Source organism: Mixophyes fleayi, chromosome 5 (assembly GCF_038048845.1).
Source record: "Mixophyes fleayi isolate aMixFle1 chromosome 5, aMixFle1.hap1, whole genome shotgun sequence".
Lineage (NCBI taxonomy): Eukaryota > Metazoa > Chordata > Amphibia > Anura > Limnodynastidae > Mixophyes > Mixophyes fleayi.
This window is the reverse complement of record NC_134406.1, coordinates 178,364,315-178,380,057: the sequence shown is the minus strand read 5'-3', so window position 1 is coordinate 178,380,057 and position 15,743 is coordinate 178,364,315. Positions and strand designations below refer to the sequence as shown.

The window sequence follows — 15,743 nt, the reverse complement described above, 5'->3', positions numbered from 1 at the left end:
TTGTGAAGTTTTGGTATTTTTTGTTTATTGTTCAGTTATGTTTCACCCTGTATAGTCTACTGTTTGTGCTGTGTACGGCGCTGCGGAACTCTTGTGGCGCCTAACAAATAAAGGATAATAATAATAATAATAACCGAGACTGAGCATCTCTAATATTTGCACTCATGCGACTTATTCATATTCAGGATGAAATGCCCCCTATTTGCCGAACCTCATTCATTGGCCTGTGTGAACTTTTGCACCTCTGCAGAGACCACCATCTTGGTCCGCAAATCTTCCCCGCAAAATCGGAGGCATTTGTGCAACCTTCCGTTGCACAAATGGCACAAAATAGCATTTGCATCACAGGACTTCACTTTTCTCCAATATCTGCTGTGGTCTTATATTAATAAATAGCCTTGTTGCTATTTCAATGCGTTATTCCCCCGATAACAAAGGTTGACAAATAGGCCCCTCTGCGTGTATACTAGTTTATATGTGACTATGATTAGATAGCCAGATCATATATAAATTACACCCAGTTATATAGTTAGTACATACACTTCTGTGTACAATAAATATATATATATATATATATATATATATATATATATATATATATATATTATGAGTATATATTTCCAGATCTGTAAAGTTACTGTATCTAGGGCTATATATATATATGTGGGTAAAGCCATTGTCCGTTGCTATGTGAGTATGAGTGGTGGTGTCATACAGCGTAATGAATGTGTACACATCTATATGTGTCACACTGAGCTGTCCTGTAGGCGGCTCCTCCTGCTTCCTGTGCTGTGTTATGTGTGCTTTGCTCGGCCCCCGTGTGGTTGTGTCTTGTTGTGTTGTTGTGTCTCATGTCGTCTCCTCCTCTGCTCGCCCCTGTTGTCGGGGGATCACCGGGTCTTCTCCTCCCCCGGGATCCGCCACCCCGAGCCTGGAGTCCCCGGGACAAGTGCAGCTACCTGGGCCTGTCCCACGGCAACCTGCGGGTCCACTACAAAGGTCAGCACCGCGCCGGGGAAAACTGTATGGTTGGAGGGGGGACGGCTGATCGAAGGGTTTAAGGGATTGGGGGGGGACACTGGGTTGTATTAAAGGGATGGGGGATGTTTCGGGGTATAAGGGTAACACCGATTTAGGGGGGTGGGATATACAAGAGGTGTAAGGGGCCGGGAAGGAGGAGTGGAGGAGTCAGATTGGCACATAGGGGCCGTGTTTACCGGGATTACCTATAACACATTATACCGTCAACTATAGGTAACAATGGACGAGCAGAGACAACATACGACAGTGCATACGTGTTGTTACATGATCGTGTCTCTCTCAGGGACCCTTTCACTGCCTGAGCTGGCAGATCAGAGAACGGGGAGGGGGATGGGTTGTTTTTACCATCCTAACTCCTGCAGTGCTAACCTCCCCCTGACTCACTGCTCACCATCATTACCAAATCCCTTCATAGGCCTTGGACACAATAGTGTGAGTTATACAACTGGGGTCAGACTACTAACATACCTAGTCTCCACTTCAACACATCTGTCGTTCTTATTAGGAAATGTCAGCTTTGTTTTCTTTTTATTTAAATAGTCTTCTAGCCAAAACAACACAAGTAATGTTTATGTATAACAAATCTACACTCAAATATGGTCTCGCTTTATGGGTTTGTATTGTGTAACTGAGGTGGATTCACGAAGGAAAAGGGAATTGGTTAAGTTTTCAGGCCTACTTCACACAGGCAGCTTTGTTACAAAAGCAAATTGCACAAAACACAATTTTCATCGTGTGATCACATGGGCTAATGCAACATTCTAGAGACACCACAATAGCTTTATGTTGAGTTGTGTGCAAATCACACAGTCACATGAATTTGCTGTGTGTTAAGGCAGTTTTGCTGTGTCACTGACCAAAACTGAGTGTAAGCAACATAAAATATATCTATTTGAATAATAGTTCGGTTAGAAATTGGCTTTGGATACAGTTTTGGCTTTTTGTTACGAAGTTCTTAGGTTGGAACATAGTGTTCCCCAAAGGTTTTAATGGCTTCATGTAAATGACAGTTGTCAACTTGGTAAAAAAAAATTGCAGCAAGATGCAGCTTGATATAGTAGTACTTTTCTGGCCATAGGGTGGTGAGAACTGGCAAAATTGAAATAAACAAGTGATTTTTCATGGTGCTGCATCTAATGTTTTAGAAGTATAACTGAATGTGCTATTAAAAAAACAAACTACATGTGTGGATAAGCCGAACATGTAAATTATTTTGATCAGAATTTGGTTGTTCAAGTGTGTGGATTTGGAGATAGGACGCACATCATGTTGGTTTATGACAACTATAATATTGTGCTTTAATTGTAATGAAAACTTATGGTCCCAGAATTGCCCTTTCAGGGTCAGTAAAGAAGGTTGTAGCACTAATCGGAGGGTAGTCGACGAATTAGCTCCACCTCCGGTAGATATGTGGCAGTGTGGTATTACAGGAGGAAGGGGTGGCAAACCTGCTCTTTCATAGTTATTAAAAAAAAAAACATTATAGCTTTCTAAGTTTTTATCAGCAATTGAAAAGCGATTTGATCTAAAAGTGACATTTTGTTTGTATATTTTGTGGCGGTTGGGTGCTTGTTTGGGGGTTAGTTTTATTGTCATTGGGGGGGATGAGGTAAATGAAATAATAATAAAGCCCTGGTCCAGATATGTCTGGAACTCATGTTGATTTAGCTGATTGGTGAATTTAAATTGTTTACACTGTATGTGGTCATATGGTCCTCCTAATAGAATTGAGCAATAGGGTTTTAGGGCTCATACCCACTTTAACATGGGCTTTTATTGCATGTCAAATGCATCTGACGCTTGGAACCATTGTTTCTAGTGCTACCATACCACTTTAGTTTCTCCCGTTTTTATGTTTTTTGTAACACTAATTGTTCTATTTACTGCAGGTAAATAAATCCAGAGCCCCTAAAATGATCTTTTTAATGTTATTTGACATGAATTTTTACTAGTATAAAAAAACGCAAGTAAAATGTCTGCCTTACACTGGGAGTATGGGTGTTATTGTACAATAGTGAATCACAGTTTATGGATCATGACCCTACTTGGGGTCAATAGAGGTTTCCTGGAGGTCAGTCAACAATGACATTACATGGCTAATTTGGGATACTCAAAACCTTCATGCACAGCACAATGAAAAGGAGAGTAGCAGCTATTTTGCCTCTGCTGCCCCCCCTTTGCTTATTCAGAATAGACAACGGAATTGGTCAGAGCTGCAGTGTATAGTAAAATAGATGGAGTTATTGTAAAACTTGAAATCTGAAAAAGTAAATACGTATTTACTACGAATTAAATATTCAAAGTAATATTCTTTTATTTCCGCAACTGCAATGGCAAGCCCATTTTTATAAATATGGGTGGTATAGTTACCTATTTGAAATACAAAATAATTGCCTTGTGGATAATAACTATAAACCAAACTAACCAGCAATATTAATTGGTTGGTTTATATGATATTTGTGGATGGTGAAATCAGTAAACAGGGCAGAGCAGGTGGGATCTTTGATTATATTGGTATGGTATCTCTTGTCCTAGAACTCATTAACCAGGAAGAAAAATATTTGCTGCTGTTTGGTGATCATATCATACACACATACATGATCATTGAGTGCCTCCTCCTAAAGCCACTATGACTCTACAGCACTTAGCTCTTGTTTTGTGAAGGGTTCTGGAGGCTAAGTAATGTTGTAGGGTGCATTCTCCGAGCATGGTTTGGCTGCAGTCATTCTCTTAGAAGACAAGGTCAGTACGCATTGTCACTTAGGGGTACTGAGTGATCATCATCACTCCATGTTTCTGCATTTTTATTAATGATGGGAGAGTTGTCGGTGCCCAGTGGTTTGATCAGTATGGCATTGATATTATCTATATTCCATTGCCTTTTCACCATATCTGAATCCAACTGAGCATGGTCTGGGACAACATCTGAGATAGGGTTTTCTACCACTATCAATCACTCATCAGTTGAGGGAATTCCTTATGGAATAATGCTGCATCATCACTCCTGCACAACTCCAGACTTTGGTAGACACAGTGTCACGGCACACACAGGGCGTAGTGGCGGCATGTGGTGGTCAAGTGCCCTATCAAGCGATTGACTCATTGCAGTGGGGCCATGGGGTTCCATCCTGACCAGTGCTCTATCTGGGTGGAGGTTTCCTGTGTTTGTGTTGTTTCTCCAAGTGTAAAAACACATCAGTAGTATTATTATTTTTTTATTTATAGGACGCCACAAAATGTCCGCAGGGTACAAACAATAGGACAGTACAAGGTAGAACTCAGCTTAAAGCCCAGCTAATAAAGGGTGAGCACAAGCTGGACTCCTGTGCCCAAGAGTGTGGGCGCAGCTAACAGGTTAAGAGCCACTGTAAAGGTGCAGAGAGTGGAGTCAGTGTGCAGAAGGCCCAAGATGGAGATGGAAAGTAGCTGGAGAGCAAAGTTAAAAGTGGTGGAAAGAGGAGAGAGGGCCCTGCTCAAAGGAGCTTACAATCTAATGGAAAGAACAGACATACCAAAGACACAAATGGTGAAATCGGGACAGTGTAACACGGAGCCAGAGGGAGAGGTAACCGACAAGGTGGGTAGTTAAGCAGATGACTGATAGGCTTTTAAGAATAGGTGGTTTTTTTAATGCCCATTTAGAGCTGCATAGATTGGGGAATGTTCTGATAGAACAAGGGAGATTGTTCCAATGGAGGGGAGCAGCGTGGGAGAAGTCTTGGATACGTGAGTGAGATGAGGTTATCCGAGGGGAGGAGAGGCGACGATCGTTGGCCAATCACAGCGGGCAGGCTGGAGTGTGAATAGAGCACAGGTTGGAGATGTAGGGAGTAGTGGAGTTGGCGAGGGCCTTGTATGAGCGAGTGAGGAACTGTTCTGGGGCAGGGACTGATGTGAATGATTAAACATTCTCTGGAAATGGCTGCGTTTAATAAATTGGCACAATATAAAGGTTAATAATAATTATATTTATTTATTGTAAGAATAACACCTGAGAAAGACAGGTCTCAAGCAGCATAAGAGAGAGGTGAGCTTGAGGCTTAGAGAGGGCGGTGCAGTCAATGCTGGACTAAGCTGACTGACGATATACAGAGGGCAGCGGTGGGGAGCTAGATATAGGAGCTACTTTTGTATTGCATGGGTTCTCCCAAATAATTAAATCAATCATGGTAAATCTTGCTTGCATACAGTCTTCTAATTAACAAGTTAAGGATCTGATTCCTTAGATTACTCGATGGTAGCCCTTCCTGGTGATCAAATAATGGCTCACATTACCCTCTTTAATGATATGGAAGCAGTCAGGGTGTACACATGTTTTCACACATGGCTTATTCAAGTTTGCTTATTCTCTGATGTATAAATAATGAATTCAAATCTATTGTGTGTTTGTCACATTGAGGACCAGATGATTGTTAATTACGTCCTTATTTGACACAACTTTTTTCTCATGACTGTATATACATATGTTTGTGTGTTGCTGCAAGCACAGACAGTTCTTAATATGTAAAGTAAGATAATACAAGTAAACCAAAGTTTCTTTAAGGTGACATACAGAATAGTGATCTCACAATTATAGTCCTCCCTTGTTGATATTGGGTTTCCCAAAGGTCGTCTAGCACTTTGGGAGGAAACTCACAATCTGAAGTCAGTGATAAGGACAATGGTGGAAAGAACCCCTGCTCCTAAAACAAAAGAACTATCCTGAATGAGATAAAAATGGAATCAGGTCTTTAGCTGGTTAATGATAAATACATTATGCAAGTAAGGGAAAACTACCAGTGTCGCATATGGAGAGTGAAATCGTGGGGTCCCTTTCAAAATTTTGCTATGGGGGCCCAAAAGAAGTTATGTCCAAGTGATATATTAAATCTATAACAAAGGGATTCAGACATCAGATACCCAGGGATTGTCTAGCTTTTAAAGTACTTGTACAACATATATTATTTTACTACTATTTACCCCCGATATGATTTAAATACCCGATCTGCTTATTGTTGCTTGTTTGCCAGTTCTTTTGTAAAGAATATTTAAGAAATAACTGCTCAGAGATTTATGGCAACGTTGACCTACGTATCTTGTTATGCTAGAGCAAGAAAGATTTGCTGGGTAGATGGTTTAAGTTCGTACCACACCTTAGACAGTAAAAATATCCAATTTAATGGTGAAATATACCCCGTGGAAACATGACGATTCTCACATAAGCTTTGCAGGCGCTTATAGGAGACTGCTTCTCAAGAACAGGCATCATAGTCAGGGGAGGGCTGTCAGATTTTAGACTTGACTCAGCAGCGTATTAGGAACATTTTAAAGGGGAAAAAATGCAGGTGACCCAGCCCAAGGTAGCCCAACTATAGGACTGGCCCGGGGGCTACAGATGTCGTCGTCGCCCCCCCCCCCCCCCCCAGCCCAGTCTGCAACTTATTATGCCGAGCGATTTTGCATACGATCGATGTTCCGATCGCTCGGTCCATGGACTGCATACACACTAGCCTTGTTTAGGACGGGAAGAGCAGACGTCCCTTTAGTGACTTTTTACAGCCATGTTGTCGTGAGCAATAACTGTAATTTCGTACTCACTGTTGTGGATCGGTCGGAAGTTTATACACACTGCACAGCGGAAACGAGATTGGAACAAAAATATTTAACGGTACGACCAACCAAATGAGGCGACAATCGTCCATATGGGCAGACTTTCCACCATCGTGTCACAACACACACTGACCCGACTTTTGAACGAGCGGTTGTATGTCGGCTGATTGAGCCGATTATTGGATGAAAGCCGTGTAGTGTGTACCCAGCTTTACAAAGTGAAACTTTCTTTTTAAACAAGTACATTGCTCCTTTTTCATAACCTGTAACACCGTGCTCACCACAAGGTGTATGTCTTGGTGATTTACATTATAAATAATCAGTTGAGGTCTGTTACCCTTTAAACATCAATTTAATTTGGTGTTTCATATTGTATGTATTCTAAAGCAGGAGCATTTTATATCATTTATAATTTAGATTAAAAATAATTTTTACTTTAATTGATGAACATTCACAGAAAGCTATAGTTTATATTCTAAACTCCAGTTTCTTGTAGTTTGATCTTTTTACCACCTATGGATAGTTCACTGTTTATATTTAAATATTATGCAGCTGAGCTTGCATGTACCTTGCCCAAGTCTGCCCTTAAAACTTAAGTAGAAGAAAGTGATCGCAAGGCACATTATGGGGGGAATTCAATTGGCCACGTTGCTGTAAAAAGTAACGTGGCCTGCGCACTATTACCGTTACAACAGTAATAGTGCACTTAAATACCGTTATTACGGTAGTTTCAACACCGGCTTTTTGCTTGCAGCTCCTTGAGATGCCAGTAGATAGTCGGGTTAAATTTACCGTAATAACGGTAATAGGTTTAACGTTGCGCTACTTCGGGGGGAATCGAATTCCCACCTGTTTGAAATTTTCCTTGACAGCATATAACAAAAAGTTCATAACTATTAGAGGCAGCTGAGATAGGTGTACAGATTGCACATGTTTTTCATCTGTTTCCTGTGCACTTTGTGTGTGTGACATCTAGAGAAATACAGGAAAAATGAGCCCTCCTCTAGTGGACAACGTACAAAACATACAGTTTGTTCAAAGTAGGGCTTGTAAATGAAAGTGTGACACTGTATAACCACATTTAGGGGCATATTCAATTGTCGGCCGAAAATCTCGCTATAGTGCACTATATTACGGTAATAGTACACGGGGGAAAAATGTTATTACGGTAGTTTTCTTGCTGGATTTTAACTCGCGGCTCCCCGAAATCCAGCTAATAACGGTAGTAGTTTTAACGCCGCGGAAACCCACGACAATTGAATATGCCCCATTGAATCAGAATCTCAATTTAAGGAAGTATACTTGCCTATTTTTAGAAGTGATACATCTGAAATCACTTTCCTGTAGACTTCAAAGTGGACAATTATGGTCTGATGGATCATCTGTGCTTTTGTAATGCTTTCTAAAACCTCAAGTGTTTCTGGAGATGCCAAATATGAAACTTTCACAAGTCTGGTTATAACAAATGGGGAAGAAAGATGTCTCCTAACCAAAAAAGTTACCATTCGAGTGAGGGGGTATTGTGACCTACAATAACAGGGCCAGTGGCATGCCAAGATTTATAGATGGCTGTATATATCATTTAATGTAGGATGGGTAATGTCTAGATTGTGTGCTACATATATTAACTGCTTTTATTACTATTAACACATTGGACGCTCTGCCTATTGTGCTTGTGGGCCACTGCTTTAGGTGAACAAGCTAGTCCTCTGCTTCAATGTATATGACGTAGAGTGTTGAGCTTTGGTAAGCTCTTTTGGTCTTCGGTGATTAACCATATTAATAGAATTTGTCTCAAGGATCCAGCTGCAAGAGAAAGGTTAAGGTTCCCTGGGTTGATGGTGCTTATTTCCTACCTGTGATTGATCTATGTAAGCATAACTTAGTTTTTATTATACTAAATATATAATAAAAGTACTTAAAATTCAGGAACTAATTTTTTATTTACAATAGTTAAGTAAAATGCCAAGTTCACCTACTCGATAACCGTGCTGTCTGTCGGCTATGATGGTCTCCCCTTGCTGTGGAAGAGGTGGCGAACATGTGAGGAAAGTACATAGATAGAGCTTACACTAAATAGTAAAATATTCATTTTAGATGCAGAAACTCTCTTCTGCATCTCCTAACTGCCAGACTTGAAGCATTACGTTATCCCATTGCCTGTGTTTACCTCACAAAGCACTAGTGAGGTGAGACTTTTTGCGTTCATTCCTCATTCGGCTCAACCAGACTTACGCAACAGTTTCCTTGTTACTTATTCTGCCTCTGGAACATTTCTTACAGCTTAGTAAACAGAATAATTTATAGTCTGTTACATTTTGTTCAGTTTATATTGAACTCTGCTGTCTTCAGCTGTAAGGCTCCCATGCTATAAGTATGTTTATGTCTCCTTGTGGATCAGTGATCCCTATTTTTAGCTCTGTTCAACCGAGTGAACGGAAAGGAACTTGATTTTCGTGGTGGTGCTTATGTATCAATTGGAACAAATCCTGCTGTTAAATCATTAGGGCTGAGTATCTGGAAGAGATTTTTTTAACTTTCATAGATAGACTTTCTGTGATGTAACATATGTTTGGTATCGATCTGCACATGCCTTATGGGGAAAATCATTTTATTTTCCACTACTTAACTTCCTGATCCCTTACTACATGATATTGATCTGAAACAATCCAAGCCCTTGCCTTCTAGTAGTTAGATTTATTTCCATATTTGGCCATGTACATTCATAGGTATGTTTAGCACTAGTATCACTTTGTCACCCCTGTTTTCTGGGCCGGGCCTAGGTTCCCAGCTAGACTATCTTTGAATCCTGAATAGGGCCATTTCTACAGAGAAGCCATTTTGTGTGATTGCACTAAAGGCTGTGGGTGAGGCAGATAAAATGTCTCCTAGTCTCCTAGCTATGAAAATAAATATATATATATATATATATATATATATATATATATATATATATTTATTAGTGAAGGTATTCTATGAAGCATATAGTACTTAAAGTTTGGAGCTATATAATTTTTCCCCACACATTTGTCATTTCCCATTCTTATTTTAGACCTATTATTGCAGAACTATTGAAATTGCTCACTTTGATCTGCTCCTAAGGAAGTAAACAACTAAACATAACTTCTTGTTTCATTTAATTCACATTGTTATGTGAGCATTATAAGATAAGAAGAGAAAGAAAGCTAGGATCATAATTTATGCATAGGTATTTTAGGAAAAGTCAATAGTTCTGCAACAATAAGGGAAAATTACATACAAATGAATGTATGTAAATATATATGACTTCATATATTTCGTTTTTGAGTTGGTATGCTTCTTAGAATTTGTGGTTATTAAAATAACTTAATTTTTGGTTAAACTATGGCTAGGTGCATGAAACATAAAAATAAACTGAAACTGTGTGCCAGTCCTTACTGCACTGTACCTTGGAAGAGGGTATCGCCCACCATTAGAGGGGTAGAAGCTTACATTTTGCTATCAGGATTAATAAGAGAATATTCATAATAGTGCTACTAACCCAAAACTGTATTGCACATGTCTATAACTCAACCAGTATGTGGCACAAATTAATACTTATCTTCCTAAAGAGAGACTCGGGGGCAAATGCAGGATTTGGAGAGGGGGGTTTCCACACCACGCCGCCAGTGGGCGTGACCAGCATGCATGGGGGCGTGGCTATAATTTTAGACAGTGCTTGGCTGCTCTCCAACTCTTCCTATCCCTATAATATACATGGGCAATGCTGCGTGCACTACTGTTAGGTGCACGCAGCTCTCCCTTTTCAAGCACAGCGGTTTGTAGCAGGAGCAGGGTCTAGCCTCCTCAATTATACAGTGCCCCAGGCTTGGAGGGGGGGTTTCTAGGCAATAGGAACCCCCCCCCCCCTCGGTTTGCCTATAACAAGGGTAACAATATTACCAAACTTTGTATTAACACGAGGCATTCCCTTTGTGTTGATACCATTGGGCACTGTGTAGCTCACTATTTTGGGCTAATGTTACCCATCTGATGGACAAGGATTATGTTTGTGGGAGCTTGTGAACTGGTATGTCTTTTAGAGACATAGGGGCGTATTCATTTACGATTGGCAGCCGTGATTACGCGCGGCTGCACGGTTCCCGCTACCGGAACATCGTGGATTTCGGGGTGCACACAGAAATCTGTGATATTGCGCTACGCGAATCGTAATTGAATACCCCCATAGAATCCTTTAGTTAGCAGGAATCTAGGAAAATCTCTCCACAGGTAGGTCCTGGTCTCTCTGGTGTGAGGCATTGCTAAAACAGACTCTTCAAATGTAATTCAAAAATGTCATCCATGTTAGAAGGTGGCCCATTCACTCCCAGTAGTGGCCTATTTCCTATTCAAAACCACATATTGAGACTGCACCCCCAGAAATGAAGGATGTAAAAGTTGTGAGCAAACTAATTGGAAGTAGGAATTGGAGATTTATACACCAACTGCAGTGGTTTTTTTTCCAATAACTTTATTAGCAATATTTACAGATATAAAAATGACCATCAGTCAAAATGCCCCCCTGATTTACTATTCCAGTTTCCTCTGGAGCTTGATTGCTGAGTTGGACACCAACAATTGAACATCCTCATAAGAGCACAAGATAAATAAAAAAAAAAAATTTTTTTATTTTTCTCACTCGGTCTTAGTGCCAAACATACGGATATGTCCGTTCTGACAACCAACAGGTGTGGTCAGATTATTAATAGCCGTTTCTCATGGGTTTTAAGTGGTATTGCCATGACAGATGAAATATTGTAATTTGTTTTAACAATTAAAGACAGTTATAACAAAATAAACATTCAAGGTTGCAGTGTATCGAACATACAGAAGAAGTGAGAACAATATTCAACAGAAGGAAGTAAAAATGTGATGGGGGGAAAAAAACTAGGGCAAGACTCTGAAATAGAAAACAATATAAAGCAATATTGTTTATCAGCTGAGCATCTCACATAGGACTAATGACCTAAGAAGTGTATAGCATTCCGAGGGGCCCATATATAAAACTTTACATGGTATTTGAAATATGAGCAGTGATCTGTTCCATCCATATTACATAAAGTATACGTTGTATTAGCCAGGATAGTGTCCTTAGGGGCAGATTAAATTCTTCTGTCTCTATCAAGTGTTCCTAAATACGAGCGAGAGTAATATCATGCATATTGTGGGCTAGAACGGTTCAAACACATAAAATATTGTTGGTAAACTATTGGTATTGATCTTGTACAACTTAGGGGGAAAACTGCTTTGATTTTTACGTGGGCAGAGAATTTTGTATTGGATTTCATATGGTGAATATAGTTAGCCATTTAATGAGTACCATATGATGATGTTATATGGCTTGATAAGCATTTTATGGATTGATAAGCATCATTGATCGTATATACAGAGAGAGCCTGCTTGTAAATTAGACAGACGTCAAGGTTTTCCAAGTTAAAAGAATGGCATTCACAGATGAAATCATAAATGTCCAATGTGATGTGTAAAATATTGTGTTTATTAGAAATCTTTGGCATTACCAGGCATTGCAAAGTTCCACCACACACTGGTAGAGGCTGGTAACGTGTGATGCATTGCATAATAATGTGGGAGTCCAGCAGTTGTGGTCTCACTGGATGTCTTTGTGAGTAAATCCCTATTGCACAAAGCAGTATGTTACTGTTTATTTTAGGTTTTATATTACAGCCCTACAAATAGAATCTCTGTTAAGGTTCCTTGAGTTCACAATAGTTTGTGAGTGAAACCAGTTGTTTCCAGTGTATACTTTGTGCAGAGAGGCAGTGCTATTTTAGTCCGCTGACACAAAATGGTTTCCTGAGCACAGTATGTTCAATACATCTGTGTAAGGTGTGGTGACTTAGTCATGTTTTTTACACAGTTTGTTTATGCTATCATTTAATGTACTTTTTGATGGGTAACAACCTTGCATCTTCTGTTTTATATTGCTGCTACATTTACAAACAACTCTTGTTAATTGACAATAATTAATAATGTTATATACCCCCCACTACAGTGAAAGACACAGCTTTTCAACACAGGAAGTAGTGGGCTGTATTATTGATTTATTATATAATTTTTTTCTGATTCTGAAATGATGCAGAATCTGTGAACGTGGACTATAGCCCTTTCTCTTTCCAAACACCACTGCCTTATTTTTTATGATTTTCTGGATTGTATGATAAATACAATTTACCAAGCTAAGCAGTGTTTGTGTTTCAATGTAAGTTTGCAGCCATTAATGTATTTACTAGTCATGCACTGTCATGTGCCTCTTATCCACCTCCCTTAAATCTGCTTCTCTTTACCACGTTAGCAATAGTATATTCAGGATAGCCCTGTTGCATGTACTTGCCTTGTTTACGCTACATATGTCTGTGCTGCTTGCAAGGCATACACATGAGATTGTGAGGCTTTAACTTGCATTGTGTTTGCATGTTAAATACACTTAAAAAGAAAAGAAAGTGTGCCACTTTTCTTTACTGGCTGAAGTTGTCCAAAAAGCTTAGTCCATTTCAGCAAATGTGGATGTTAGTCTGAAAGAGGCGGCCATTTTGGTGATTGACTGTCCATACAGTAACTGCATGGAGTGTCAGGAGGGAACATGCATAGATGAATCATGATGGAAACACAAGGGGGTAAATGCATCAAAAGACGTAGACGGTTTATCTACTTTAATGCTGTCTCTAAATTAAGTATATTTGTGTTACATATATAATATGACATTTTGGACTTACTGTATGTAATATTACAACATCATAAATAATTGGCAAAGAAATGATAATGGGAACCCACCCCAGAATCTAGCCATTTTTGTTCCTGATCCCATGGCTAAGAACTACTGGAATAGACCACTTAGGCCAGCACATGTAAAATGTAAATGTTAGCTAATGTACTGGTGTAAGGCACCTGTCCAGCTATGTACCGCTATTTGAAATAAAGAACACCCAACATGTTTTATATGTTAAGCTGTTTTTGGAGGTATCATAGTGTGCTGTTTGCCATTGCGTAATCCTTCCCCAAAATAAAAAACTTTTTTGTTTGTTTGTTTTTTAAACAAGTTCCTCTGGATGAGCCCTTTATGTTACAGTTGGTGCTGCAAGGACTCCCCTGAATCAGATGAGAATTTTTTATTTAATGCAATCCAGACAACATTAGATTATGTGGACGACCGATGTAGAATAATGTAGGGATAAGTTGATTTGTAACCTGCTGTGTTTTACTTGTCGTTTGAACAGGACATATGTAAAATCTAAAAGAAAATATTGAGCCCATATGCTCCGTCAAACAAATAACTTTACCTATTCAGCATCCACTTTAAAGCATAAGACACAATGGTGTTGTTGTGCATACTCTTGATAGTGTTTTATTCTTGGCTTATTCAACTCCAGCCTAATTTTTTAATTAAAAAAATAAATAAGATTATATATGACCTATTTGGCACTGAGGCGTTTTTCTTGCTCTCAGTTTTTCTTAATACTTGTTCCTTTCATAGTCGCTGTGTGGGTAAACAGCTCCCTATTCTATAGAGCACTACAAATGTGTTTACTTACCCTCCCCTGTAATGTCCAGTACACAGTAGCTCTAGCACAACAAGGCATGTTGAGGATTGTAGTTAATTTACCCTCCCTGCCTACAGATAAAGCATCTTTAAAGTAGTCATAATTAGGATGCAGAAATTAAAAACCTGCACAAAGATTTGTTTTCCAACGTGCCTATACTACTTTTTTTTAAGATACTCCATAGTGTAAGTAAAATTGTGACACCATCATGCTTCAAAAAGACTCCCAGCACTGTCTGTCAATAGTTACTGGTAGTGTGTTTGATAGATAACCACCTCCCCATCATCAAACCCTCCTATTAAATACAAGTTGTGATAAGCTCCTGAAATGTGCAAATATTGATTGTTGATTTTATTAGCAGCATAGTTTTATATAGTAATGTGCATATTAGTAGAGCCCCAGTGTCTCAGTCTGCTGTACTGCAGCCATGTGCACATTATTATTATTTTTTTATGTAAAAATAGAATTTCTCATTTCGTTAAGAAGCAAGGATGGGTTGAAACAGTTGCTTGTTTGTGTCCGTCTTTAAGGTGTTTTCCATCTTTGGTGGGGATTTTACATAAGGGCCCGTTCCTCTAGACTAGTCCAACTGCCATTTGCACGTTGGTGATGTTCTGCGTGCGGCCTTATTTGGGGGACTGTAAAAGGAGAGGAGAAATTTTACTCATTGGTGTAAGAACAACCAAGTTCTGTATAGACAAGTGCTTCCCAGTCATTTGGCAGCTGTCCTTTGTCCCAATGCATTAGATCTTTGCTCTCCATCAATGGCCCCCAGTACTCGCGAGTACAGGGAAGAGCACTTTCACACAGGTTGGTGACCGGGAATGGTTTCCCACTGATGTGCAGCACTGGGTGACGTGAGGGCTGGTTAAAGTGATTGTAACCTCAAAAAAGTTATTTGCTTAATTGTGTCTACCAGGAGGACGTATATGACATAGTTTTATATTATTCCACTGTGCAGGCTATGAGCAAAAATGTTTCTGCTACCTCTTTACTGCTCTCTGTCGTATTTTCAGTTATTTTCGGATTTGGCAACACCCTTATCGACATCATACACTATTACAACTATGTCACACACAAGTTTTGCCACTTGATCATGTCCCCAAACCATTGCGTTGAGAGGGGATTTTAGGCAGCCAGTGGGGGTGTGGCCTTGCCCAAAATGGAAGTGGTTGGGATGGATCAAGACAAGGTTTGTGCTCATCAGAGATGCGGCCTGTTGCATCCCAATTTTCCTTTGGCGAATATTCGGCTGGTGTGCAATAAGATTAACCAGCAGCTCATATAGGAAATAAAGGTCTTATTGGGATGAGAGGGCAGCTCCAGTGAGGCTTATTATTACCATCAGAGAACTAAGGTACAGTTCTAGAATATAAATATATTTACACATGTGTTCCTTAATATGTACGTTGGAGAAATACAAATGTGGGAAAAGTCTTATTTAAATTCCCTATAACACTTCCTAACATCAACTGCACCAAAAAGGTGGAAAATCCATTTAATACCAAAGAGAATACATTTTAGTAAAGGGTGGCA

General features: G+C 39.5%; 1 protein-coding gene across 1 annotated transcript in view; it reads left to right on the top strand.

The window, feature by feature from the left end:
- The first annotated feature begins 769 nt into the window (after positions 1 to 769).
- RANBP9 (RAN binding protein 9) overlaps positions 770 to 15,743 on the top strand; it is a 38,383-nt gene continuing 23,409 nt past the window's right edge. The window contains exon 1 of the mRNA XM_075213094.1: positions 770 to 999. Within this exon, the coding sequence (XP_075069195.1) occupies positions 852 to 999 (148 nt within the window). The 5' untranslated portion in view covers positions 770 to 851. The remainder of the gene's footprint in view (positions 1,000 to 15,743) is intronic.